The 26,473-nt window shown below is 37.9% G+C and overlaps 1 protein-coding gene and 1 pseudogene across 10 annotated transcripts in view; both read right to left on the bottom strand.

The window, feature by feature from the left end:
* The window catches only part of ATG10 (autophagy related 10), a 423,722-nt gene that overhangs the window by 79,650 nt on the left and 317,599 nt on the right, over positions 1 to 26,473 (bottom strand). For all 10 annotated transcript variants that reach the window (XM_059175390.1, XM_059175391.1, XM_059175386.1 and 7 more), the window contains one exon: positions 10,993 to 11,131. In XM_059175390.1, the coding sequence (XP_059031373.1) occupies positions 10,993 to 11,131 (139 nt within the window). The remainder of the gene's footprint in view (positions 1 to 10,992; positions 11,132 to 26,473) is intronic.
* Positions 14,784 to 16,202, bottom strand: LOC131832418 (pyruvate dehydrogenase E1 component subunit alpha, somatic form, mitochondrial-like; annotated as a pseudogene).

Genomic DNA, 26,473 nt, shown 5'->3' with positions numbered 1-26,473 from the left:
GGAGCCTGCATCTCCTTCTCCCAAACCCAACAACTCCCAGCTCCCATTCGTGCTGGCTCTCTCTCTTTCTCTCAAATAAATAAATAAAATCTTTAAAAAAACACACACACAAAACTACAGTACTCTCACTCCTGAGAGCTTTAAGAAAGAAAGAAAGAAAGAAAGCTCATCAATATATCAAATCATTAGACCCAAAGAAGTATTTGGTCATCAAGTGCAATAAAACTTGGGGAAATAACATACCCTAACCCCTCCCCCCATCACCAAGCAAAAGGTATTGTACTCAGATTCATGGAATTTAAGTAAAGATGTGGACTGTAGAAGAGCACTGGACTTGGAGCCTGGGCTGAGTTTGAATTCTGATGTCGGCACTTACTCTCTGTGACTGCAAGTTATTTGGCTTTCAAGTTTACCTATAAATGAGTATAATTATCCTTCTCAAATCCTGTTCATGTGAATGGGCTTGCATCAGGGCACTCACCCAAAACTGCCAAGGACACAGTCTGAGCTTAATACCTAGTAGGTATCTCTTCCCAGCCCCCACTGCACCACTCCAGTACTTCTTATATTATAAAGCTAAAGGATTCACTTATAGACCACTATTTCTTGGAATTTTCTCATGTTTCTACACCAGGCACATTGTGTTTGATGATATACTAATACTAGAGGCAGGGCATTTCTCATGTTTGACCTGAAAAGCTGAACTTTTCCTCAACCTTTATTTTTAATAAATAGCAATTGAATATTTTGATACATTTTCAATAAGTATTTTCATCTTGGCATTTATCTGGCGGCAGGAGACCATTATCTTGTGATAAATAGTTTTATTCCATTGACATTTCCATGTCTGTAAAATGAACAAGATTTATTCATCCAATTAACATTTGAATGTCATGTTTAGGTACAAGTTAAAACCAAGCTGCCTTCAGTATCTGTGTTATATTGTTTTCTGTACACATTTACGGAGCAGAGCCAAACTTTGCCCTTAAAATAAGCTCTACACATCTTCAAAATATGTGCATGCATGTGTGTGTGTGTGCGCGTGTGTGTGTGTTGTGCGTGTGTGTGCATACATGCGCTGATGTTGGAAGAGGGGAATTGGATCTTAGGTACTTTAATGTCAGATGGTAAACCAAATAATCCAATTATAAAAAGATGACATGCTTTCGAAATAATTTTCAGACATCGATGTTAACAAGAAATCAAGTTGTAGGATAATAAAATGTTTGAGCTGGTATAATTAAGGCAACCAAGGTCTTGAGAAACGTACATCAGCCAAAATCACGCAGCCAGTTCATGACTGCACTAGAGCTGGAATTGAAGTTTCAGTTCCCTTCCCACCATTCTCTGCAGCCTCTGAGCGCGGAGACTGCACCTGTCCTTTCACCACTGCAGCCCTACAGTGTAGTTCCAAGCCCCACTCACACACTGCAAATGTTTTATAAATATTTACTGACCAAATGATAAATGAAAGGATGCCCTCCTTACCTTTCTTTCCTCTAAGATCAAGAAAGGCTCTGAAGACTTAGAGAAGAATGCTGGGTTTAATATCTGGCCATCAATAATGATTTTAATTTTACTCTGTAAAATATTTCAGCCTACAATCTAAGTAAGTAAGTAAGGGGTTCAGATATTACCACTGTCAAAACCCTGCATACTCTGCTGGAACCATTCATACAAAATGCAATAATCAGCAACTAACAACAATGTGGAAAGACCCAGGACTCATGCAACAGAGTATTTCATCAGATTTGATGCTAGAACTGAGGGCGTGTGACGTGTTTTCAGATAATCTCAAAGTTGCAAGATGTAAGTTAACATCTTGCAATACAGGATCTAAAACAATGATCTGGTCAACTTAAAATAACAGATAATTACAGAGTTAAACATATTAAGTTCAAACATAAAAGGATGCATCATGGTCCTACATGTAAGAGTGCGACCCACTTGCTAGAAAGAGAAGAGTGTTTTCTAAGTGAATAGATGTGACTGCATTCTCTAACGCATTTACAGACTGTTTGAAAATGCATGTATTAAGAAAAGAAAATGCCTGTGTTAATGATGATCAAACAAGTCCTGTGCAAGCTACTCTGACAAGAGGGTCAATCTCTCCAGCTTCTGCTGACCATCCACCCTGGAGATGATATGGCTAATAGAGCTTTTTCTCTCACGTACAGATAAAACAGTAACGACTGTGATGTGGCTTCTTTTCTCTACATCTTTACATTGACTTGCCCAGTCAGAGTTCAAGCCTTCCCAATCAAAGACATACAAAAGCTAGTTTCATGATCTTTTATGCTAACAAAAAATTTTGACCTAATCAGCAATATCTCCAAAACCATGTCATACACTATCAATGCATAAAATGTATTCAAAATATGATTGTGATTCTAATTATTTCAAAACCAAATGGAACCTTCAGAAATTCCACTGAAATCATTAAATGGAGATCATCAAATATATTTCAAAAATCACGTCATAAAAGTAGAGATTTAAATATTGCAGAAACTTTGTGATTTTAAATCTATTTATGAAAACCAAAGACCCTAAACTTCAACTTAAAATTAAGTTGTGGACTTAAACAAATACTCGGTTAAGTTCATGAAACACATTATTATGTGGCTTCATGTTCAGTTGAAGGTATCTTCAATCAGAAACTTTAAACCTTGCCAAGAGGGTCTATTTTTTTCTGTCTGGCCTCAGTCAAAGGTGACATAAGCATACTCAATCAACAACTCCCTAGCTTTAGACCCAAGATATTCAATAGCACCAATTTTAACATGCTTAGAAATTTCATTAATCACACTGAGGCTGAGCAGCTCAGTAAAATCCCCTGCCTACTTGAAAAATAGAAGCAGGAGCTGAAATAATTTCAGCAGCAACCCACAAAGTAAGCATGGTAAATTAAGGCCATTTATTTAACAAGTGTTTATTGAATGCCTACTGTGTGCCTCTATCTTCCAGAATGATAACACACATTTGAGCTAAAGGAATATTCTGTCAGCAACCTGGACTGTCAACATTAAAAGAAGAAGAGACATTGGATGAAAAATAGAATAATTAAAAAGTACAATCTTTAGCAACTGCCAGTAGCATTTAATTTAACAATTTTCATATAAAATCTCTCAATTGAATAATAACCTACATGTCAAGTAATCTATATATTACTCAAAATGTGCAGCTCTCTAAATTAAATTTCTCAAGGCTATTAGTTTTCATGAATCAAATAACAGCATGAGAGATTTCACTGGTACCACCTAACTCTAGGGCAAGCATGCTGAAGTCACCTTTATCCTACTGTGCATGGTCCTAAAATGAAGATTATAGAGAATATATCTTATCTACGGTAAGTTTAAAAATAATGTTCTAAATGTGGTCACTAGAAATAAAAAGAAAGGGTGGATTATTCACAGTGCAATATGTCATTATTCAATATACTGTCTTCAAGAGAGCTTCGAAGGATATAAAAATTCATGTCATACTCCACAGTAAGGCAGAGATGATGCTCCATCAAAGGGGAAAATTCATTTTTGCTTCAGTGAGAAAATTACATTGTGACACGAAATGAGTGTTAATTGTTCATGTACATTCATATCAGATACTATGCTGCCAATTCTGTAATTTTTATTTATCCCTACATACATTTTTAGCATTTTATATCTTTATTAGTCACAGGAAATATGAATGAAAATTCCAAAAATACAGATTATGGCAACTTCTCTTTACTTACATATGACATCAGTTAACTTGTATGTTTTCTGAATCTCTGGTTACTATATCATGCAGTTAAAAAAAAAATGGGCTGAAGAGTTTGAATCTCAACCCCATAGTTTTCTATGTATCTTTGAATAAATCATTTAACCCATCAGGCACTCAATTTTTATGTATGTGCACAAGGATAATAACAGCTCCTACCTTACACTGTTACCATGAGGATCAAAATACATAACACAGCTAGTATTACATATAGTATTACTATATGCTAAGCCCTACCCTATTTCATATATTAGCTCACAAACCTCAAAACTCTATGAAGTAGGTATTACTACTACTACTACTACTACTACTATCTCAGCTTTTTTTTTTTCAGATGAAAGAAAACAGAAAGTTCAACAATTGCCCCCAAAGACATGCAGCTAGTTAGTAACACAACTAGGAATCAGAAGGAAGGCATTCTGGCTCCCAGCCCTGCACTTTCACCACTACACTCAACGTCTGTGTACCCAGAAGCTCTCTGCAAACCATTTAAAACAATGCACACTATTAGTTGTGCTATTGTTGTCACTAGTAGTTCTCCACCAATACTGCCTAACCTAAAAGCATCAGAGTTTTGCCTTTTCCTGGGTTTCTTGCTAGGCTGGCCTGCCCTTTCGCTAATCACTGCATGGACAAATCCCAAGTCCAGCCATGGTCTCTCTTGATCAGTCCAGCTCAAGAAAATCTCTGTTCTTTGAGCCTTGGTAGCAGTTTTGTTCCCCAGCTTTATTGAGATAAAATGGACATATAACACTGTAAATTTAAGGTATACAACATGATTTGATACATGTATCTCATAGGAAATATTTACCACAAAATGTTACTTATGGCACCCATCACCTCATAGTTACCATTTGTGTGTGTGTGTGGGGGATGTTTAGAACATTTAAAATCTACTCTCTTTGTAACTTTTAAGTGTATAATACTGTATTGTTAACAACAGACACCATGCTGTACATTACATCCCTAGAACTTACTCATCTTATAAATGAAAATCTGTACCCTTTAACTAATATTTCCTCATTTCTGCTATTGCCCAGAACCTTGGCAACCACCAATCCATTCTGCCTGGCAGCAATTTTTTTAAATTGTTATGGCTCTTAATACTGAACTGTCATGATTTTAGAAATCACAATTTATAATTTTAAAAATAATATCAAGTAGATGAAGACATCGCAGATGTTTGATCTTTCAGTATCCAAACACACTTCCAGTGTGGGAGAGAAATTTCAAAATCAGTAGAAGGCAGAGCCCCATTTTCACCACTAAAGTCAAAGGGACGTAGACATTCCTTAATCTTATCATTCTAAGGTATCCAGTTGCCTCTAAGTTCTACCTTTCCCATAAATCCTTTACTACTTGTCATGGTCAGGTCTAATTTTTAGGGGCACCTGGTATATGGACTTAAAACACTCTGCTTCGATGACTTTAAAGAAGGAGAAGTGCAGCAATCTGGTTTCAAGTGGAGCAATGATATTTTTCAGCAGATTTGGAAAACAGATTAATGAGTTTCTATACTGTGCACACAGTAGGCACTCATATATGTTTTAATGGATGTTTCTATTTTTTTTTTTTTTAAGATTTCATTTATTTATTTATTTATTTGAGAGAGAGCACGAGAGAAAGAGAGAGAGATTGAGGACAAGCGCTGGGGAGGGGGAGAGGGAGAAGCAGACTCCCACTGAGCAGGGAGCCCGAAGTGAAGCGGGGCTCAATCCCAGTACCCTGGGATCATGACCTGAGCCATAGGTGACGCTTAACCAACTGAGTCATCCTGGTGCCCCATGGATATTTCAAATAGGAACCATTTTGCCAAGAGTAAGCAAAGAAATCTTTTTTCCTTATGGAACACAACACAAACATTCATCTATCCAGAAAAGCTAAGATATATTCTCTTTCAGGTAAGAAAGTAAATTTACCTTTTCATGTCCTCTTCCTGGCCTTGGATCCATTTAAAATCTGCAGCTTTTTGTATCTATGATGTTTTGCACTAACACAGGTTAGAATAAACCTTTCGGCTAATTAGTTCTCCCAGTAGTTCTGTTTCACATTTCTCTAGCATTTTTTTTCTTTAAAACATTTTTAAACCAGGACTTGGTTTTTCAATGGGATTTTATTCCCATATCATATGTTTTAAACAAGCATCTTAACTCCCCATACTATTTCAAAACATTTACATGGTTCAACAAATAATTCTTGTTAAATTTCCTCTATTGTTTGGATTTTTCAATTTGAACAGCTTTATATTAGTTAAATTATTTTTCATTATTTTTCTTAATAACTTTCACTATTTGCTCTTAAATTTGATTTCATTCCATAGAACCTCTTTTTAATGTACCAAAATCCATGTTCCATTCCATTATCATAACTTTATATAAGCCTATGTGGCACATATGAACTTTCTTAAAAGTTTCTCTACAATCAAATAAGGCTCCAAATTAAATTATGTGTCAAATCATTTTCTATGTTCTGCTCCTTGGAATAATTAACTAGAATCATTTTTGTCTCAATCTTTAAGGACCTCTATAACCCACCTTTTCTTTCCTGTTTAACAAGCTACCTTAACTCTCACTGTGCTGGCAACCCGTTCTAACCCATCATCTCTTTCATCATTTGATCTCAACATATCTTTCCAAACATTTCGTCCACAGTTCATCTTAAAGAAACCTTTACTCCAAACTCATTTTTACTGTTCTCCAAATACACCATGCTCTCTCCAGCCCTATAGCTTGGCACTCACCCTCCTCCTCTTCTCCAGCGCTTTCTCCAGACTCTTCAGAAAAGCCAACCTGTTACCTTCCCTTGCAAGTTGTTGGACAGAGCTGTGGGTATTTTACTTTTATTCTCTGACTTCCTCCAACTTCATCTTTCTGTTTTCCTGTTATCTCTTCTATGCATTCCAAAGACTTCCTCTTGTTCCAGACCATGTTGAACAAGCCTCTTCTTCCTCCTCCTTGATGATTTATATATTGCTCTAAGTCCAAACTTTCCATTATTCTTCCTTTATGCTGGCCTTTATCACGGTTTGCCTTTGAGAGATAATTATTCTTTGGCTATTTCTTTCTCCCTGTTCCTCTATGAACATCCTTTACGCATATAACAAGTGGACAAATCTTCCACATGAAATATTTGGGTTACATTTTTAATTCTATACTTTTACTTCCTGGGCCAATAATAGAATAGATCTCCAGAAAGAACAGACATTCAGTTGCTGAATGGAAGAAATGTTGCCTTCCCTATTCAAAAGCAGCCCTTCTGACTAATTAAAGAAATATGTCAAAACAGTTCCCAAGAAGAACCCATATGTCAGCCAAAGAATTAAATATTTTGAAAATGAGAAGAACCACTTGGTCTATTTTTCAATAGAGATTGAGAACAAAGGAAAAGAAGAAAGACAGGGCAGGAATAAATCAGAATTCAAGCTGAAATAAATATAGAAATCTCTAGTTGTAATGAAAGGGAAAACTATGTAAGCTTAGGACTCTGGTGAAGCCCTCAGACATTATGTATATAGCTGAGTTTTTACTACATTTCTAACACTTGCCACCAGTTTTTGACCAAAACCAAGCCCCAAATGAGACACAAAGTGTACTGGAATGATGGGCAATAGACAAAGCCTTTTGCAAGATACAAATACTTTTTTAAAACCGTGTGCTTCAAAAACAGTTGGGGGGGGGGGTTGGAAACAGTGAGCACTGAAGATGTCAGTGTTTAGTGAGAATGGACTTCGTGAACTATAAAGCACCATTCGAATATAAGCTATTTATTACTACTGGACAGGAATGTAGTTACCCCTTACCCACTGCTGGGTAACAAATGGTATTAAGTGAGTCCTGTTACTTCTTTCAAACTTCAAATGGCAAAAGCAGTTAGGGGAAAAAAGAATACTGGAAAGGATTTATTTCTCTTCTTAAATCTGAGGGAACTGGGCTCCTAAATGTCCAAGTAGTAGGAAGGAGAGGTACTCAGCAGCAGGATGCTGGTGCAATTTGGCTGTGAGCCTTCCAGGATTGAATAAAACTATGTGTTTATAGAAGCAGGGCAGCTGCACAGCTAGCTTGGATGCCCACCCTTTGAGAACTCAAGATTCGCCATTTTCCTAAGTCAACTACTTCTGTAGTCTATGAGAAGTATCAAATGAAAGAGTAAAGATACAGAGATGTTTTGGGGACTGAGCTTCCTGGAGACAACAACATCAGTCTCCTCCCTATAAGCCATCAGAGCAGTTCAAATAAGGTACCATCACAATGTTTCCATCTTTGGGCTGTATGCAGAAATGGTTAGAAATTCCCCACCATTGGTTTAGTCAATAAATACTTGTTGATACTATATCACAGCAGATACTGTGGGCATCAAAATGAGTAAGAAAAATAACAAATGTCATATATGTATAATGCGTGCACACACACACTACCATGAATAAAGCTTGTCACTTTGCAGGTTGTAGGTATTTATTACTAATTTACTTCCTTCTTCTTCTTACCATACAGCTCCATTTTCTTGCTTACCACTCTAATGGGGATAAGCAAACAAATAATTCTGTTATAGTGAAATTTGAGATATAATGTGAAATGAGGTGGTATGAAATATGACGTGGGAGTGACAGGAGCATGTGCCAAGTCAGCTGAGTCCTAGGCCACAGTTTGTCTGGTGGACACTGGCCAATATAGAGGAATAAGAAGTAATCACAATTCAATGGATTTGTATTTCAAGAAACGCAATAAATATTTCTTCTGGAATCTAAACCAGTTGATAAAAGAAAAGGTCATGTCAATTTAAATGGGAATTACTACTACTAATTGCTTTGCTTAAAAAACATAAAGTAGCAGAAGAAAATCAGAGCAGAGCAGAGAAACTAATTTTTTACTAACAATCAAATGCAGAAGAAATTCTAAATATCTGTCAAAAACAGGCCTAAGTGAACTATTTCTGAAGCAACAAAAAAGACCCCTAAGCAAGAAATTTTTATAATCATCCTCTTTCTAGGTCGGAACTCTGTTAGAATGAGACAAAGAAAAATCTGGACCTGGAATAAGAGGAAGATGTTAGGAATCCATTCACCACACTGACAGAGATCTGTTTAACAAACAGATGGACGGCCAGAGTAATCAGATATCACAGAAAAAGGGAATAGATTAAGGGGAATAAATGAAAAATTATGACTCCAGAGTAAAGGGCAAAACATTTTTTAGGATATCCATTAGGTTAAGTTAGTAGAAAAGAGAAAAGAAATTCTTAGAAAATGATAAAGGAAAGAATCATTTTTCATGTTTCTCTGTAAGAAAGCATTCAGTATGCTTGGAAAAATTAAATTAGATATTTTAATGTACCTGAGTAAATATTAAATGAATTCTGGAATTTAAAAATCCCTAGTGCTCACTCCACACAACCCAGAATGGGAGGAGAGAAGAAAAGGAATGCTGCCACACAAAATAAATGACTTGTTTGGGTTTTCTTTTATCAGCCATAAATAAAGGGTGTCTTGCAAGTATATAGATAGGATCCAAGAAAGCTAGTGGGGTATTTGTTTTTTGATATTTTCCTCTTCTTCTCTTTTTTTTTAAGGAATAGAAAGCCATAATAAAGAAAAGATTTAGGAAGTCTACAAATTTCATTAAAATATAATTGGACTTGCAGGAACAATTACTGTGCCGTACTGTAAGGGGAGCTCTTGGCACATAAGAGCAAAGTACACGTATGAGCTCATCTACCAGCCTCGGCAAGACCCACTTCCAGCTAGAAGCAGTCATGTTTCAACACCTCCGATTCCCTAATGCTGACAAGCTAAACAACTTGTTTTGTCTCTGGGAGCTCTTCTCTGGTGATTAACTGCTTATGGTGAATACTAATTATAGGAAAGTACAGTATTGAAGAAGTAGTGTCCTATTTCCTCTACCTGCAGCCTTGAATGTGTCTTTGAGTCTAGAAAAGTACCAGGTAGAGCCACTGCAAACCAAAACCAAGAAAAATATTTCCTCCCCCATGGTAAATAAATGTATCCCCGTCTACTTTTTAGAATAACAGAGTTCACTGACAATAAACCTCCTTTAACCTCGGGGTTCCAAACCAAAGAGAGTTATAACAATAAAGTGAGTGTTTTAAAGGCTATAATAATCATATGGATAAATGTGCAGCAAGAGCTTGTGAATTAGTAACTATCAGTGTCCTCAATTCCCCACGTCCCATGTTGAAAATTTACCCCAAATTGTCAGTTCTTAGGAACTGCACCTCAGATTAAAATCTTCCCACCAGGGAGTCTATGAGAATTTGTTCTTGTGTTTTAAATCCTAAGTGCTTGTTAAACCGCCAACACTGCAAAATTAGAGACCATTAAACAATATAAGGCAGCAAGTGATTAAATCTACCAAATACACATTCAAAGCAGCTTAAGCTACTTTTTAATTAAAAATAAAATATCACTGGCTAAATTCAGATGTCTTAGCTATTCAGAAAAAGTTAGAAGGCTGTTCAAAATGCAAAATGCTGCCGATAAGGCCAGATAGAAAAGGAGAAATGGGGGAGGAGATGGGCTGGGGAAGAGAGCTCCAAGGAGGCAGGGCCTTGCCGTGCTGACCCGGTTTAGTCAGAGGATGAGAAGGGGGAGTCACTGCCGCACTACAGGGTGAGAACTCCAGGTGGCTGCTGATTAAATAAGCTTTATTAGCCAAGGCCTCAGAGGAGACAGGGTGTTCCACCTTCTTGGCAAGGGGAATGAGTTGAGTAACAGCATCTCAGGAAGCTACGGCATTGGAGATGTATAGATGGCCGAAGGAAATGTTCGTGCTATTTTTAAATATAGCTTGAACTACTTGATAAAGAGTTTGTGAAATCATTCTTAGCACTTGGGGAAGGTGGCATGGGGGCTTCTGATGACCAGAATCACTTCAGAGTGAAAGACATTTTTACTGTAAAGTCAGAAGTACACAAACATTGTAGCTTTAAGTTGTTCCTCCTTGTTTAAGGAAAAGAAAAAGGGCCAGGGGACTTAGTCAACGTTGGGCAGGAGGCCAAGAATCTGAAGATCAGACTTAAGGCTGGGATGATATCATTCACTCTGAAGTCTTGATACTCTTTCTAAAGCATGAGAAAATTTACTGGTAAAACCTTACCTCACCCACAGTTTTCTTATTTTTAACTCTAATTTTTTTTTTCCTCTTAAGAATAATTTTCTAAATCTGCTTTCTGCCTTATATGTAAATGTTATGAATTTACATTTAGCAAGCGACATGGTCTTACCTAAAAAGCTTGCCCTAAAGTAAAGCACAGGCACTTGGTAGCTGCAGGAGTATAAGACATGATACTCGTATTTAACCACTTCGCTTCCTGCTGTGGTCTCAGTCACTTCAAAATCATCCGGGGGTAGTTCTAAAGCCTCCTGAAACAAAGCAAAACAAAAACAAAATGTGTTTGTCAGTTTAAAAAAAAAAAAAAAAGTACATTAGCACAGAAAGGGAAAGAGGAGAGTTTCTTCTGGCAAAATAACAGTTAAATAAATATAGGACTATGAGGTAAGGAAAAGGGAGTTTCCAACACTAATGTTTAATGTTTGAGTCCTGGGTAAATAGTAAAACCAGAAAACATTAACATTAAGTAATTCCAGATTGTTTTTGAGAGACAAAGCAGCTCTGGGTAAAGAAACAGGAAGGAAAAGGGGGGGGGGGAAGCAAAAGGTATGTTGCAACAGCAACTCTGAAAAATCTTTACTGTACAATTTTAGCAACAAGATGATGGCTCTACAAGCTACCTTCTTCCCTACCTGTGAAAGCTAAAAACATCCTAACAATTGAACAAGAGACTGTGAAATGTCCCTAAAGATTCTATTGTACTTGCCAAAAGATGATTCATTGTGTGCGGAACAATTCCCAGTTCCACTTTGAATGAGAAAGTTATTTTGCAAGAGGTTGAGTTTGTTAGGTACATTTCAAAACCTGAGATGAGTCTGTTTTCTTTATTATTGTGCTATCTGTGGCATATTTCTACAATAAATCTTGATATTTATAATAGAATAAATGGCAAATGCTAATGCCAACTTAAACACGGTTTTTGTAAGTAAAGATAGCTAGCTCACTTCTCACTAATCATTCTTTACTGAGGGATTTAAAAAATTATTATTATTTGTGGGTGTTTCTAAGGAATTTATCTTAATGTTTGGAAGCAATTAATTGGACATGTTAAGTCAGAATCTCGTTCTATCTACACTCATTTATTTGGGTTGATTTGAGTTGAAAATTTCCTTTGCAATTAAATTAGTAAAAGGAAAGAAGCAGGTTGGCTTGGCTCATTTCTACCCCTCATTAAAACAGTACAACAATGAACAATTGGAAAGAGTTACAGGAAAGATTTCAAACTTTATCAATATGAAATAAGGTTTCCTGTGGAGATAAGCAAAGCCACAGACTCCTCTCCAGATCTGTATCTGCTTTACTAATTGCCTACTCACAGTCAGTTCTTTGGGGGAGATACTACACTAGATAAATCACAACCAAGATACTTACAAAATAGTTTTCACTAAACTCCAGTAAACACTATCAATTAAATATAACAAATTAAGTAACCAGAGAGAAATCAACAAAATATATATTCCAAATACAGAAAGTTAATATAGTAGCAAGAAAGAGGTTTTTCTGTTTATTTGATTTTTCATTAGGCAGTTACCTGTATCTCCTTTAAAGCAGTTCTTCAAACCAAATTCTTTCTTTTTTGGTCAAAGATTAGTTGGTTTTGTATTTATAATTTCTTTCCTTTTTTAACATTAGAAAGCATTCTGTCTTTGTAGATTAAAAAAAAAAAAAATCATTGCAGGGGCGTCTGGGTGGCTAAGTTTACTGACTTATTAAAGCCCCTGACTCTTGATTTCAACTCAGGTCATGATCTCAGGGTTGTGAGATCGAGCCCTGTGTTGGGCTCCACAATGGCCATGGACCTTGCTTCAGATTCTCTCACCCTCTCCCTCTGCCCCACACGCTCTCATCCCTCTCTTAAAATTAAATAAATAAACAAATTGCAAATACTGCATAAGTACATAAAATAAAAAGGGAAATTCCCCTCATCCCAGCCCCTCTATTCTTCCAGTATGTAACCATTTTTAACCAGTGAGTATTTTTCCAGACTTTCACAATTTTTTTGGCCTATAATCACATGCACACACACCCATTCACTTACACCCACCCATCCACCCTTGATTCAATCATGATGTACAGGGTCGCCTGGGTGGCTCAGTAAGCCTCCGACCCTTGGTTTCAGGTCAGGAAATGATCTCAAAGTCATGAGATTGAGCCCTACCTCAGGCTCTGTGCTGGGCAGAGAGGCTGCTTAAAATTCTCTCTCCCTCTCCTCTCTGCTTCTTCCCTTACATGTGCACACACACGTGCATGTGCACACACACTCTAAAAAAACAAAAAACAAAACATGATGCATATACATATATTCCTTGATTTGATTTTTTTTGCTTTTTAGTCTTTAGATGGACATCTTATCACATCCTGCCATGTCAATGCTGTAAATTTTGTTCTTTCATTTTTTTATTTTTTTAAATATTTTTATTTATTTACCTGACAGAGAGAGCACAAGCAGGCAGAGCAGCAGAGGGAGAGGGAGAAGCAGGCTCCCCTCTGAGCAGGGAGCCCGATGTGGGCCTCGATCCCAGGACCCTGGGATCATGACCTGAGCTGAAGGCAGTTACTTAACCAACTGTTTTGCTTTCTTTTAATGGCTTCACTGTATTCCATTACATGACTATGCTATAGTTTGTTTTAGCATTTTCATATTGTTAGCTATTTTAGGTTGATAATTTTCTGCTACTACAACTAATACTACAATACATATCATACCACGTATATCCTTATACACCTCTATTTTTCTGTGGTAGATTTCTAAAGAGGGCATTATTGTATGAAAGGGTATGTGCATTTTAAAGTTCAATAGATAATTGCCAATCTGTCCTCAGAAAAAGGCTGCATCGATTTATATTCCCAGCAAGAATGTAGGAGAATAGGGGCGCCTGGGTGGCTCAGTGGGTTAAGCCGCTGCCTTCGGCTCAGGTCATGGTCTCAGAGTCCTGGGATCGAGTCCCACATCGGGCTCTCTGCTCAGCAGGGAGCCTGCTTCCTCCTCTCTCTCTGCCTGCCTCTCTGCCTAACTTGTGATCTCTCTCTCTGTCAAATAAATAAATCTTTAAAAAAAAAAAAAAAAAAAAAAAAGAATGTAGGAGAATGTCCTTTCCGACACCCCATAAGTACTTGAATATTATTTGCTTTTAATTTTTGTGTATTTGATGAATTTTTAAATGTCATTTTTTTTGTTGCTTTTTTTTTTAAAGATTTTATTTATTTATTTGACAGAGAGAGATCACAAGTTGGCAGAGAGGCTGGCAGAGAGAGAGTGGGGGAAGCAAGCTCCCTGCTGAGCAGAGAGCTTGATGCGGGGCTTGATCCCAGGACCCTGGGATCATGACCTGAGCTGAAGGCAGAGGCCTTGACCCACTGAGCCACCCAGGCACCTCTTTGTTGCCTTTTTAAAAAGATTTATTATTACTACTATTATTTTTAGAAAGGTGGGGAGGGACAGAGAGCAAGACGCTGACTCCCTGCTAAGAGCAAAGCCCAGCTAGACTTGGGACTCAATCCCACCACCCTGAGATCATGACTTCAGTCAAAATCAAGAATTAGATGCTTAACCAACTGAGCCACCCAGGCACCCAGCATTTTTTAATTTTAAATTCCAGTTTATTGATTCCTAGTGAAAGTGAACATTTATTCATATGTGTATTGGTAATTTGCATTATTTTGTGGTTTGCCTCTTCCTACCCTTTGCCTATTTTTTGATATTTAGTTTGCACCTTTCCTATAGAAGTATCTAAACTCTTTGTATATTAGAAATAACTTTTATTGGATATAGATACATCCCTCTGCATCATACAAAAACAAAGATGCATAAAGATACGTGTGATACATATAAATATGTATATGTATGTGTGTGTATATATAAAAAACATTTTCATTCAGATTTCTTTTTTTTTTTTTTTTAAGTGTGCAGTAACAGCTTTTAATGCAACACTGTACAAAACACATGCACTTACTATCTTAACCTACATTCTTCTTATGGGGTTTTCTTCCTTAACAAAGTTGAGAACAGAGTCCCTTACAGATGGAGCCCAAGAGCCCCCTGAAGGTGGAACCATCCATCACGTGCGCTCTCCCCTTAACTGATGGACTTAAACTTGATCCACTGATTGGCACCCCGAACTTCAAAAGGCGGGTCGCTGCTGTAAATGTGGTAACCCAGCTCTTCCAAAGGCGGTTCGGGATCCGCAGTGGCAAACTGGGCAGCATCCTCAATTTCCTTCCTCACTTCAACATCAATTTCCTTTAATTCTTCAACGCTGGCCAGATTGCTGTTCACCATTCTATCCTTGAGCAGCATGATAGGGTCACTCTTACTTCGTACTTCCTGAATCTCTTCTCAGGTACGGTAACTGACGCCAGGGTCGCTCATGCTGTGTCCGTGGTAACGGTAGGTCTGTAGCTCCATCAGTATGGGCCCCTTTCCAGATCTACAGTAGGCAGCTGCAAACCTTGTTGCCTCCCGGACACACAAGACGTCCATTCCATCTACCCTCAGCCCAGGGATGAAGTCGCCTCTCTTGTAGTAGTCCGTGCTGGCCGCTGCTCTCTCAACAGATGTTCCCATTCCATAGCGGTTGTTCTCACAGATGAAAATACACGGCAGTTTCCACAAAGCTGCCATGTTGTAAGCTTCAAATATCTGACCCTGATTAGCAGCACCGTCGCCATACAAAGTCAGACAGACCTCATCCTTTCCGTTATACTTACAGGCCAAGGCAATCCCCGCTCCCAAGGGCACCTGCGCGCCGACGATGCCGTTGCCCCCGTAGAAGTTCTTGGCGTACATGTGCATCGATCCACCTTTCCCTTTAGCACAGCCTCCTCTTCGTCCTGTAAGCTCTGCGAGAATTTCTCGGACAGAAAGCCCACGAGTGAAGGTAAAGCCATGAGCCCGATAGGCTGTGATGAGATGGTCTGTGGGATTTATGCCAGCCTCCAAGCCCACACAACAAGCTTCCTGAGCATCACACAAATGACAGAAACCACGAATAATCTGCTTGTACAGCTGATCTGCCTTTAACTCCATCCGGCGGACAGTCTGCATCATCCTGTAGTACTTGAGCCCGTCCTCCCTGGTGAGCACTGTGGTGACAGGAGGGCCCTCCTCCAGCCGGTGAAGATCGCATTTCTTAATTTCAAATGTAGCATCATTTGCAAAATTACGGGAGGCCACGAGCACTCTGCTTGCCGGCTTCTGGGCGACGCCCAACACGCGAGAGACAGCGGCGAGCATCTTCCTCATGGATTGCCGGCAGTGGCGGCGGCGGCGGCGGCAGCGACTCCCAGCGACTCAAGCAGCGGGATCCCAAATTCTCCAAGTCTCCTCTCAGATTTCTTTTTAACTTTGTTTCTTATTTTATCATAAAGATTTTTTTCGGGCACCTGGATGGCTCAGTTGGTTAAGCGACTGCCTTTGGCTTGAGTCATGATCCTGGAGTCCCAGGATCAAGTCCAGCATCGGGCTCCCTGCTCAGCAGGGAGTCTGCTTCTCCCTCTGACCCACCCCCCATGCTCTCTCTCTCACTCTCTCTCAAGTAAATAAACAAAATATTTAAAAAAAAAAGATTTTTGTCACTTTTATGTAGTAAAATCCATACATTTTCTTTTTGCAGATTCTGAGTTACCCATCTTCATTAAAAGGCCACCTACTATGGTCCACCTCACCCTTAAAAATTATAAAAATGTTAAACCTTATTCTGCACACACATACCTATTATGTCTTTAACTTTACGTTTAGATCATTAGTCCATCTAAATTTTGTTTTTGCATATGCTGTGAGAATTTTTCCCAAAGGATTTCTAACAGTCCTTCTTTCCCCACTGCTTCTTAATGCCACCTTTACTGTAAATTAAACTTGTGTGTATGTTTATTCCTTATTCTCTATTGAGCTATATTTCTCTCCTTAGACAATCACTGTCCAATCTTAGTGAATACTGAAGTGGGTCATTAATTTCTGCAGCAAACTGCAGATATAGACTGCCTGAGACTCAATCCTGCTAGGGAGGATAAAATTCCTAGAAAGAATTTCCTTCACTTAAATTCTAATTCAACACTCAGGTATGCACTGGGGTTGACACCAGGTACTTGCAGTGGTAATCAACTGGACATAAATCCAGTTTCTCTGGAACAGTTAGGAGGCCCAAGGAATAAGAAAGGGGACAGACAAACAAACTTCCTGAAGAGCCATGAGAAGTCTCACTCTAATCACTATTTTCATCAGCAGGAGTACCTCTGTGGGGTTTGAAGACAGGAGTGTTTGAGCACTTCTTTCACTGGGAGGGCTGCTGTGTTTCCCAGTCCCTCGCTCTGGGCAGCTACCTTAAGCATCCTTAACTCACATTAAATGAATTTGAATCCTCAGCTTGTCTGCCAGGATCTATCCATCATTCACAGTCGCCTCCATGCTACCCATGTAAATGTCATGCAGTTTGGAAACCTCAATCTTCTACATATTTTCTGCTTCCCCTTCTGAAAGTGCCAAATGGTATTAGACTAAGGTTCTTGTCTTATTCATCTTTGTACTCCCAGAGACTCTAATACAGAGCTGAGAACCATAGTGAGCAATACTTTCTATTTCAGAAGCAGATCTGTTTCCTCCCATCAAAGTATTCAACAACAAACTTCATTGTTAATTCACCAGCAACGCCATCCCCACCACAAGGTCTGAAAAGAAGTAAATGGAGAAATAAAAATGCAAAAGATCACCAAAAATGATAAATAAGTGGCAAATGAGCCATTAAACAAGTTAAAACTACAATCAGACACCGCTATGTATCTATCAGAGTGGCTAAAATAACAAACAGTGATACCTTCTAATGCTGGTGGAGATGCAGAGAACTAGATCATTCATACACTGCTGCTTGGCTATAAAATCATACCGCAATTTCTTATAAAACTAAACATGTAATTAACATACAACCCACCAATTACACTCATGGGCATTTATCCCAGAGAAATGAAAAAGCCTGTACACAAATGTTCACAGCAGTTTTATTCAGAATAGCCCAGAACTTGAAATATTTCAAATGTCCTTCAACAGGTCATGGTTAAACAGTGATACAGTGTTCTACACTGCTCAGCAACCAAAACAGCAAACTGGTTTTTTTTTTTTTTTGCTTTGATTTTTATTAAGCTTTTTAATTCCAATATAGTTAACATACAGTATTAGTTTAGTTTCAGGTGTACAAAAGTGATTCAACGATGATCTACATTACTCACTGTTCTTCATAATGAGCATACTCTTTAATGCCCATTAACTATTTCACCCACTTCTGGTAATCCTCAGTTTGTTCTCTATAGTTAAGAGTTTCTTTCTTGATTTGTGTGTGTGTGTTTTCTCTCTTTGTTTATTTGTTTCTTAAATTCCACATATGAGTGAAATCATATGGTATTTGTCTTTCTCTGACTGACTTATTTCACTTAACATAATACCCTCTACTTCCAACCACATCATTGCAAATGGCAAGATTTCATTTTTTGATGGCTGAATATTCCATTACATATATATATCTACCACATATTCTTTATTCATTCATCTGTTGATGGACATCTGGGCTCTTTCTATAGTTTGGCTATCGTTGACATTGCTGTTATAAATGTTGGAGTGCAGGTGCCCCTTTGGATCACTACATTTGTATCTTTGGAGTAAATTCCTAGTAGTACAATTGCTGGGTCCTAGGGTAGCTCTATTTTCAACGTTTTGAGGAACATCCATACTGTTTTCCAAAGTGGCTGCACCAGCTTGCATACCCTCCTATACTGTAGGAGGGTTCCCCTTTCTTTGCATCCTTGCCAAAAATCTGTCTTTTCTTGACATTAATTTTATAGATTCTGACTGGTGTCTCACTGGGGTTTTGATTTGTATTTCCCTGATGCCGAGTGATGTTGAGGATTTTTTCATGTGTCTGTTGGCCATTGGTATGTCTTTGGAGAAATTCCTTTGCCCATTTTTGGGCATCTCCTTTGCCCATTTTTTAATTGGGTTATTTGTTTTTAGGTATAGAATTGTATCAGTTTTCTTAATATATTTTGGATACTAACCCTTTATCAGATATGTCATTTGCATATATCTTCTTCCATTTAGTAGGTTGCATTTTAGTTTTGCTGATTGTTTCCATTGCTGTGCAAAAGCTTTTTTCTTGGTGAAGTCCCAATAGTTCATTTTTGCCTTTGTTTCCCTTGCCTTTGGAGACTGTCTAGCAAGAAGTTGCTTCAGTTGAAGTCACGGAGGTTGTTGCCTGTGTTCTCCCCTAGGATTTTAATGGATTCCTATCTCACTTTGAGGTCTTTCATCCATTTAGAGTTTATCTTTGTGTGTGGTGTGAGTGAGTGGATGAATTTCATTCTTCTGTATATAGCTGTCCAATTTTCCCAACACCATTCATTGAAGAGACTGTCTTTTTTTCCATCAAATATTCTTACCTGCTTTGTCAAAGATTAGTTGATCATAGAGATGAGGGTCAATTTCTGGAGTTTCTATTCTGTTTCCACTGATCTGTGTGTCTGTTTTTGTGCCAGTACCATACTCTGTTCATGATTAGAGATTTGTAATAGACCTTGAAGTCCAGATTTGTGATGCCACCAGTTTTGGTTTTCTTTTTCAATATTCCTTTAGCTATTCAGGGTCTTTTCTGGCTCCATACAAACTGTAGGATTATTTGTTCCTGCTCTGTGAAAAAAGTTGATGGTATTTTGATAGGGATTGCACTGGACATATAGATTGCTCTAGGTAGCATAGACATTTTAACAGTATTTGTTCTTCTAATCCATGAGCATGAAAGGTTTTTCCATTTCTTTGTGTCTTCTTCAATTTCTTTCATGAGTGTTCTATAGTTTTCTGAGTACAGATCCTTTGCCTCTTTGTTTAGGTTTTGTTCCTAGGTATCTTATGGTTTTGGATGCAATTGCAAATGGGACTGACTCCTTAATACCCCTTTCTTCTGTCTCATTGTTAGTCTATAGGAATGCAACTGATTTCTGTACATTGATTTTTTATCTTGCTGCTTTGCTGAATTCCTACATGAGTTCTAGCAATTTTGGAGTGGTCTTTTGGGTTTTCCACATACAGTAACATGTCATCTGCAAAGAGTGAGAGTTGGACTTCTTTGCTGATCTAGATGCCTTTTATTTCTTTTTGTTGTCGATTGCTGAGGCTAGGACTTCTAGTACTATTTCGAACAGCAGTGGTAAGAGTTGGACAACCTTGCCATTTTCCTGACTGTAAGGGAAAATATCTCAATTTACCCCACTGAGAATATTTTGTATGGTTTTTTTCATAGACAGTTTATATGATATTAAGGTATGTTCCCTCTGTCCCTATACTGTGAAGAGTTTTAATCAAGAAAGGATGCCGTATTTTGCCAAATGCTTTTTCTGCATCTATTGAGAAGATCATATGGTTCTGGTCCTTTCTTTATGTAGAAAGAATTGATTGATCTGCAGATGTTGACCCAACCTTGCAGTCCAGGACAAAATCCCAGAGTGAATAATCCTTTTAATGTACTGTTGGATCCTACTGGCTAGTATCTTGGTGAGAACTTTTGCATCCATGTTCATCAGGGATATTGGCCTGTAATTTTCCTTTTTGATGGAGTCTTTGTCTGGTTCTGGGATCCAGGTAATGTTGGCCTCACAGGAAGGGTTTGGAAATTTTCCTTCCATTTCTATTTTTTGAAACATCTTCAGAAGAACAGGTATTATTTCTTCTTTAAGTGTTTGATAGAATTTCCCCTAGAAAGCCATCTGGCCCTGGGCTCTTGTTTGTTGGTAGATTTTTTTATTACGGCTTCAGTTTCCTTACTGGTTATAAATCTGTTCAGGTTTTCTATTTCTTCCTGTTTCAGTTTTGGTAGTTGCTACTCTCCAGGAATGCATCCATTTCCTCCAGATAACCTAATTTGTTGGCTTGCAGTTGCTCATAAAATGTTCTTATAATTGTTTGTTTTTCTTTGGTGTCAGTGTGATCTCTCTTCTTTCATTCATGATTTTATTTATTTGGGTCCTTTCTCTTTTCTTTTTGATAAGTCTGGCCAGGGGTTTATCAATTTTATTAATTCTTTCCAAGAACCAGCTCCTAGTTTCATTGATCTGTTCTATCGTTCTTTTGGTTTCTATTTCATTCATTTCTGCTCTAATCTTTATTTCTTTTGTTCTCCTGCTGGATTTAGGCTTTATTTGCTGTTCTTTCTCCAGCTCCTTTAGGTGTAAGGTTAGGTTGTATATTTGAGACTTTGCTCATTTCTTGAGAAAAGCTTGTATTGCTATATACTTCTCTCTTAGGAACACCTTTACTGCATCCCTAATGTTTTGAACAGTTGTGTATTCATGTTCCACGTGCACTCAAGAAGAATGTGTTCATTTAGGATGGAGTGTTCTGAATATAATTGTGAAGTCCATCTGGTCCAGTGTGTCATTTGAAGCCCACATTTCCTTATTGATCTTCTGCTTAGAATATCTGTCCATTGCAGTGAGGGGGTGTGCTAAAGTCCCCTACTATTATTGTATTATTGTTGATGTGTTTCTTTGATTTTTGTTATTAATTGGCCTACATATTTGTTTGCTCCCATGTCAGGGGCATAAATATTTACAATTGTTAGGTCTTCTTGCTGGATAGAACCTTTAATTAAAATATACTGTCCTTCCTCATCTCTTATTACAGTCTTTGGTTTAAAGTCTAATTGTCTGACATAAGGATTGCTACCCCAGCTTTCTTTTGATGTCTATTAGCATGGTAAATGGTTTTCTACCCCCTCACTTTAAATCTGGACATATCTTTGGGTCTAAAATGAATCTCTAGCAAACAGCATATAGATGGCTCTTATTTTTTGATCCAATCTGATAGCCTGTGTCTTTTCATTGGGACATTTAGCCCACTTACATTCAGAATAACTACTGAAAGATATCAATTTAGTGCATTTTATTGCCTATAAAACAACTATTACTTTATATTGTCTCTGTTGCTTTCTGGTCTGTGTTACTTTTGGGCTCTCTCTTTGCTTAGAGGATCCCTTTAAAATATATTTTTTAAAGATTTTATTTTATTTATTGGACAGAAAGAGAGATCACAAGTAGGCAGAGAGGCAGGCAGAGAGAGGAGGAAGTAGGCTCCCCGCTGAGCAGAAAGCCCGATGTGGGGCTCGATCCCAGCACCCTGGGATCATGACCTTAGCCGAAGGCAGAGGCTTAACCCACTGAGCCACCCAGGTGCCCTCCTTTATAATATTTCTTATAGGGCTGGTTTGCTGATCACAAATTCTTTAAGTTTCTGTTTGTCCTGGAAGCTTTTTATCACTCTTTCTCTTTTTCAATGATATCCTACCTGAATAAAGTATTCTTCGTCCCATGTTTTTCTTATTTAGCACCCTGAGTATATCATGCCAGTCCTTTCTGACCTGCCATGTCTCTGTGGATAGGTCTGTTGCCAATCTAATTTTTCCACCCTTAAAGGTTACCTATCTCTGTCTGGAGCTGCTTGCAGGATTTTCTCTTTGTCTCTGAGTCTTCTAAGTTTCACTACTGTATGTCAAAGTGCTGACTTATTTTTATTGATATTGGGGAGCATTTCTCTGTGCCTCCTGGATTTTGATGCCTTTTTCCTTCCCCAGATTAGGGAAGTTCTCTGCTATAGTTTGCTCCAATATGCCTTCTGCCCCTCTCTTTCCTCTTCTTCTAGGATCCCAATTATTCTAATATTGTTTCACTTTATGGTATCATTTATCTCTCAAATTCTCCCCTCATAATCCAGTTTATCTCTCTTTTTCTCAGCTTCTTTATTTTCCATCATTTGGTCTTCTATATCACTGATTCTCTCTTCTGCTTCATTTATCCTAGAGGTTAGAGACTCCATTTTTTACTGCATCTCATTAATAGCCTTTTTAATTTCAACTTGGTTAGAGTTTAGGTCTTTTATTTCTCCAGAAAGGGATTTTTTTAGTGTATTCTGTACTTTTTCCAAGCCCATCTAGTACCTTTATAATTGTTATTCTGATCTCTAGTTCTGACATCTTACTTATGTCCATACTGATTAGGCTCCTGGCAGTCAGTACTGCCTCTTATTCTTTTTTGAGGTGAGCTTTTCTATCTTGTCATTCTGTCCAGAGAAGAATAGATGAACATGAAAACAAAATACTAAAATGGCAATGATGACCCCGGAGAAATATATACTAAACAAATCAGATGAGACCCGAAACTGGGGGAAATAAAGAGAGAGAGAGAGAATATAACCAGACAGGTGAGCAGAAAAGAGCAATACACTGGAATCTGTATGTAATTTGGTTGTTTTTTTTTAGAAACCTAGACCCCAAATTGTAAAGAAGGAAAAACATATATATGTATAAAAATAAAGATAAATACAGTGAAAGGATAGAATATAACTGTAAATATGGAAATTAAAAGAATGAAAGAGCAAAACAAAACATACAACAACAAAAAAGGAAGGGATAGCAAAAGACATGTGAATAGAACAAAGCAATATGTTTCTCCTGAGTGTATTCTGGTCAGTTTGGTAGAAGAAACTACATCTCAAAAGTTGTAAAGAAAGAAAACCTTACATATACAAAAATAAAATTAAATACATTGAAAGGATAGAATGTAACTGTAAAGATGAAAATTTTAAAAAGGTTTTAACAAGACAAAAAAGAAAAACAGAAGAGAAAGGGAAGAAGAAAAAGAAAAAAATAGAAAAACAACAGTAACAAAAAAGAGAATACGATCAGACAAGTGAATAGAACAGGGCTATACCCTGGATTTTGGGTGCATTTTGATCTGTTAGAAGAAAATGCATCCCAAAATTGTAAAGAAAGACAAACTTATATATATATATACAAAATAACATTAGATACAATGAAGGGCTAGAATGTAACTGTAAAAATTCAAATTAAAGAGGATTTTAAAAAGGAGTCGATAAAATAATTGGTTGGGAAAGTAAAAATAAATAAATAAACAAATAGCCATGAATTCTATGTGCTGTATTCCCCTAGAGCTGCAGTTTTACAATTCTCAATTCTTGGTAAACTTGGTCTTGCTGATCTTCTGGGGGAGGGGCCTGCTGTCTGATTCTCAACTGTATTTGCCAGAGGTGGAATTGTACCACCCTTGCCAGAGGGCCTAAGTAATCTGCCCCAGATTGCTCTATGTGTCTTTTGTTCCCTGAAGGCTTTCCATGCAGCTTTAAAGGACGAGAATGAAAATGGCGGCCTCCCAATCTCTGCCCCAGACCGAAAGCTTGGGGCCCCTCTCCTTAGTGTGCCCTCAGAGAAAAGCACTCCTGTCTCCCTCGTCTCTGGCCGCACTTTGTGCTCACTCAACCTGTGACCAAGCATTTCTACCTCAGGCATGTAACCCCATTTCAAGTCTCCAAAACCTGCAGACTCCTGTGGCATGTTGCAGAGCTGCTCCTCCCAGGGAAGGAAGGAGGGTTCTGTCATTTGTTGGGCCCCTGCTCAGACAACAGTGGCCTAACTGTGCTGATTCATGGTTTAAGGCAACCCCAAGCTGAGAGCCCACTCCTAGGCTCACTCTTTGCAGATGGCTTCCCCGCTCTGATGCCTGGGAGCTCCGCTACACTCAGACACTTCTGGTCTTCTAGTGATCCCAAGGATCTTGAGACCACACCGTCCCAGCTAGGATTTCATCCCCACTTAGCAGCCTGAACAATGTCCCTCACTGGAGCAGTCTTCTAAAAGTTCTGATTTCATGCTCTGCTACTCTACCACTTGCCAGTAGCTGGCTGACAAAGACTCCTTCCCCCCGGGATCTATCTTCCAACATATTGCCTCGGATTCACTACTCCACACCTCCTACGTTGCAGAAAGTGGTCACTTTTCTATTTATAGAGTTGTGGCTATTCTTTTCTTTGATCTCCAGTTGAGTTTGCAGGTGTTCAGAATGATTTGATAGCTATGTAGCTGAATTCCTGGGACCAGACACAAATAAGGTCTCCTACTCCTCTGTCATCTTGGACTGACTTACCGTCTATCTTTTCTCTTGTTGATGTTATGTACCAAGATGATAGATTTGTGAATACTGAACCACTCTTGCGTCCAAGGAATAAATCCCCCTTGGTCATGGTGAATGATCTTTTTTTTAATGTACTTTTGGATTTGGTTTGCTGGTATTTTGTTGAGGATTTTTTGTTCATCAGAGATGGGGACCTGTAGTTCTCTTTTTTTGTGCTGTCTTTATCTGGCTTTAGTATCAGGATAATACTGGCCTCACTGAATTCCTCTTCTAATTTTTGCAACGGTTTGAGAAGAATAGGTATTAACTCTTCTTTAAATGTTTGAGAATTCACCTGTGAAGCCATCTGGTCCTGGACTTTTGTTTACTGAGAATTTTTCATTACTGGCTCAATTTCATTGCTGCTAATCTGTCCAAATTTTCTACTTCTTCCTGCTTCAGTTTTGGAAATTTATCCATTTCTTCTAGGTTGTCCAATTTGTTGGCATATAATTTTTCATAATATTTTCTTATAATTGTATTTCTGTGGTGTTGGTTTTTACTTCTTCAACAGAGCAAACTATTGATACACACAACTACCTGGGTGACTCTCCTGAGAATTATGCAAGTGATAAAGCCAATCCAAGACTACAAACTATAATTCCATTCATATAACATTTTTGAAATGTCAGATTTTTAGAAATAAAGACAAGAGAAGAGATTAGTGTTAGGAGGTAGGTGAAGGGACATGGGTTAGTGTTACAAAAGGGCAACATGAGGAATCCTTGTGGTGATTGGAACTGTTCTGTATCTTGACTCTGGTACTGGTTATGTGAACCTACATGTGATAAAATTATACAGACCAAATACACACACATATACACATGCAAGCAAAAATGGGAAATCCAAATAAGATTAGTGGATTGTATCAATGTCAATTTCCTGGTTGTGATATTATGTAACAGTTTCACAAGACATTACCTTGGGGAAACTAGGTAAAAAGTACATGAAATCTTTCTGGTTACTTTTATTACTGCATGTGAATCTACAGTTAACTAAAATATTTCTATTAAAAAATGAAAAGGAAAGATAGTGAGGCAATTTGAGTCTTGTTAAAAATGAATTAAAATTTCTAAGACCTCAGGTGCTAACAATACAGATGGCGGAGGGATCAGGTTAGTAAAAACAGGCTAATGTCTAGGGTTTGTTTTAGAATAACACAGGAGAGGGATTAGTGGATGGAGGCAGAGAAGGGGCATGATTTGGCCATGGGAGTGGTAACTGATGGGGTTGCTTAATGAGTGCATGGTATTTATTATTATATCATTCTGTCTACTTTTGTTAATATTCTAAATCCTCCAAAAAAAAAAAAAAAGACAATAATGTTTTCTGAAACTATGTTGCAGGATAAAGAATTTTGGAACTCTAACGGTGAAAGGAACTTGAATCATTTTATCTAGCCCAACACTCAACAACAAAGCCCAGAAAAGTTAGTGGTTTACCCAATGTCACCCCTAGTTAGAGGCACAGATAGTCCTATAACCCATGCAGAAACACTAAAACCATTGCTTTTTGTACTGTAGTATGCCCCTTTTTAATTATTCCCATACTTAATTTGTACTAATATTCTGGACAACATAAGATTAATAGTAACATTT

The sequence above is a fragment of the Mustela lutreola genome, chromosome 5, assembly GCF_030435805.1.
Source record: "Mustela lutreola isolate mMusLut2 chromosome 5, mMusLut2.pri, whole genome shotgun sequence".
Classification (NCBI taxonomy): domain Eukaryota; kingdom Metazoa; phylum Chordata; class Mammalia; order Carnivora; family Mustelidae; genus Mustela; species Mustela lutreola.
Note: the sequence above shows the minus strand (reverse complement) of the source record. Positions and strands in the feature narration are given on the sequence as shown.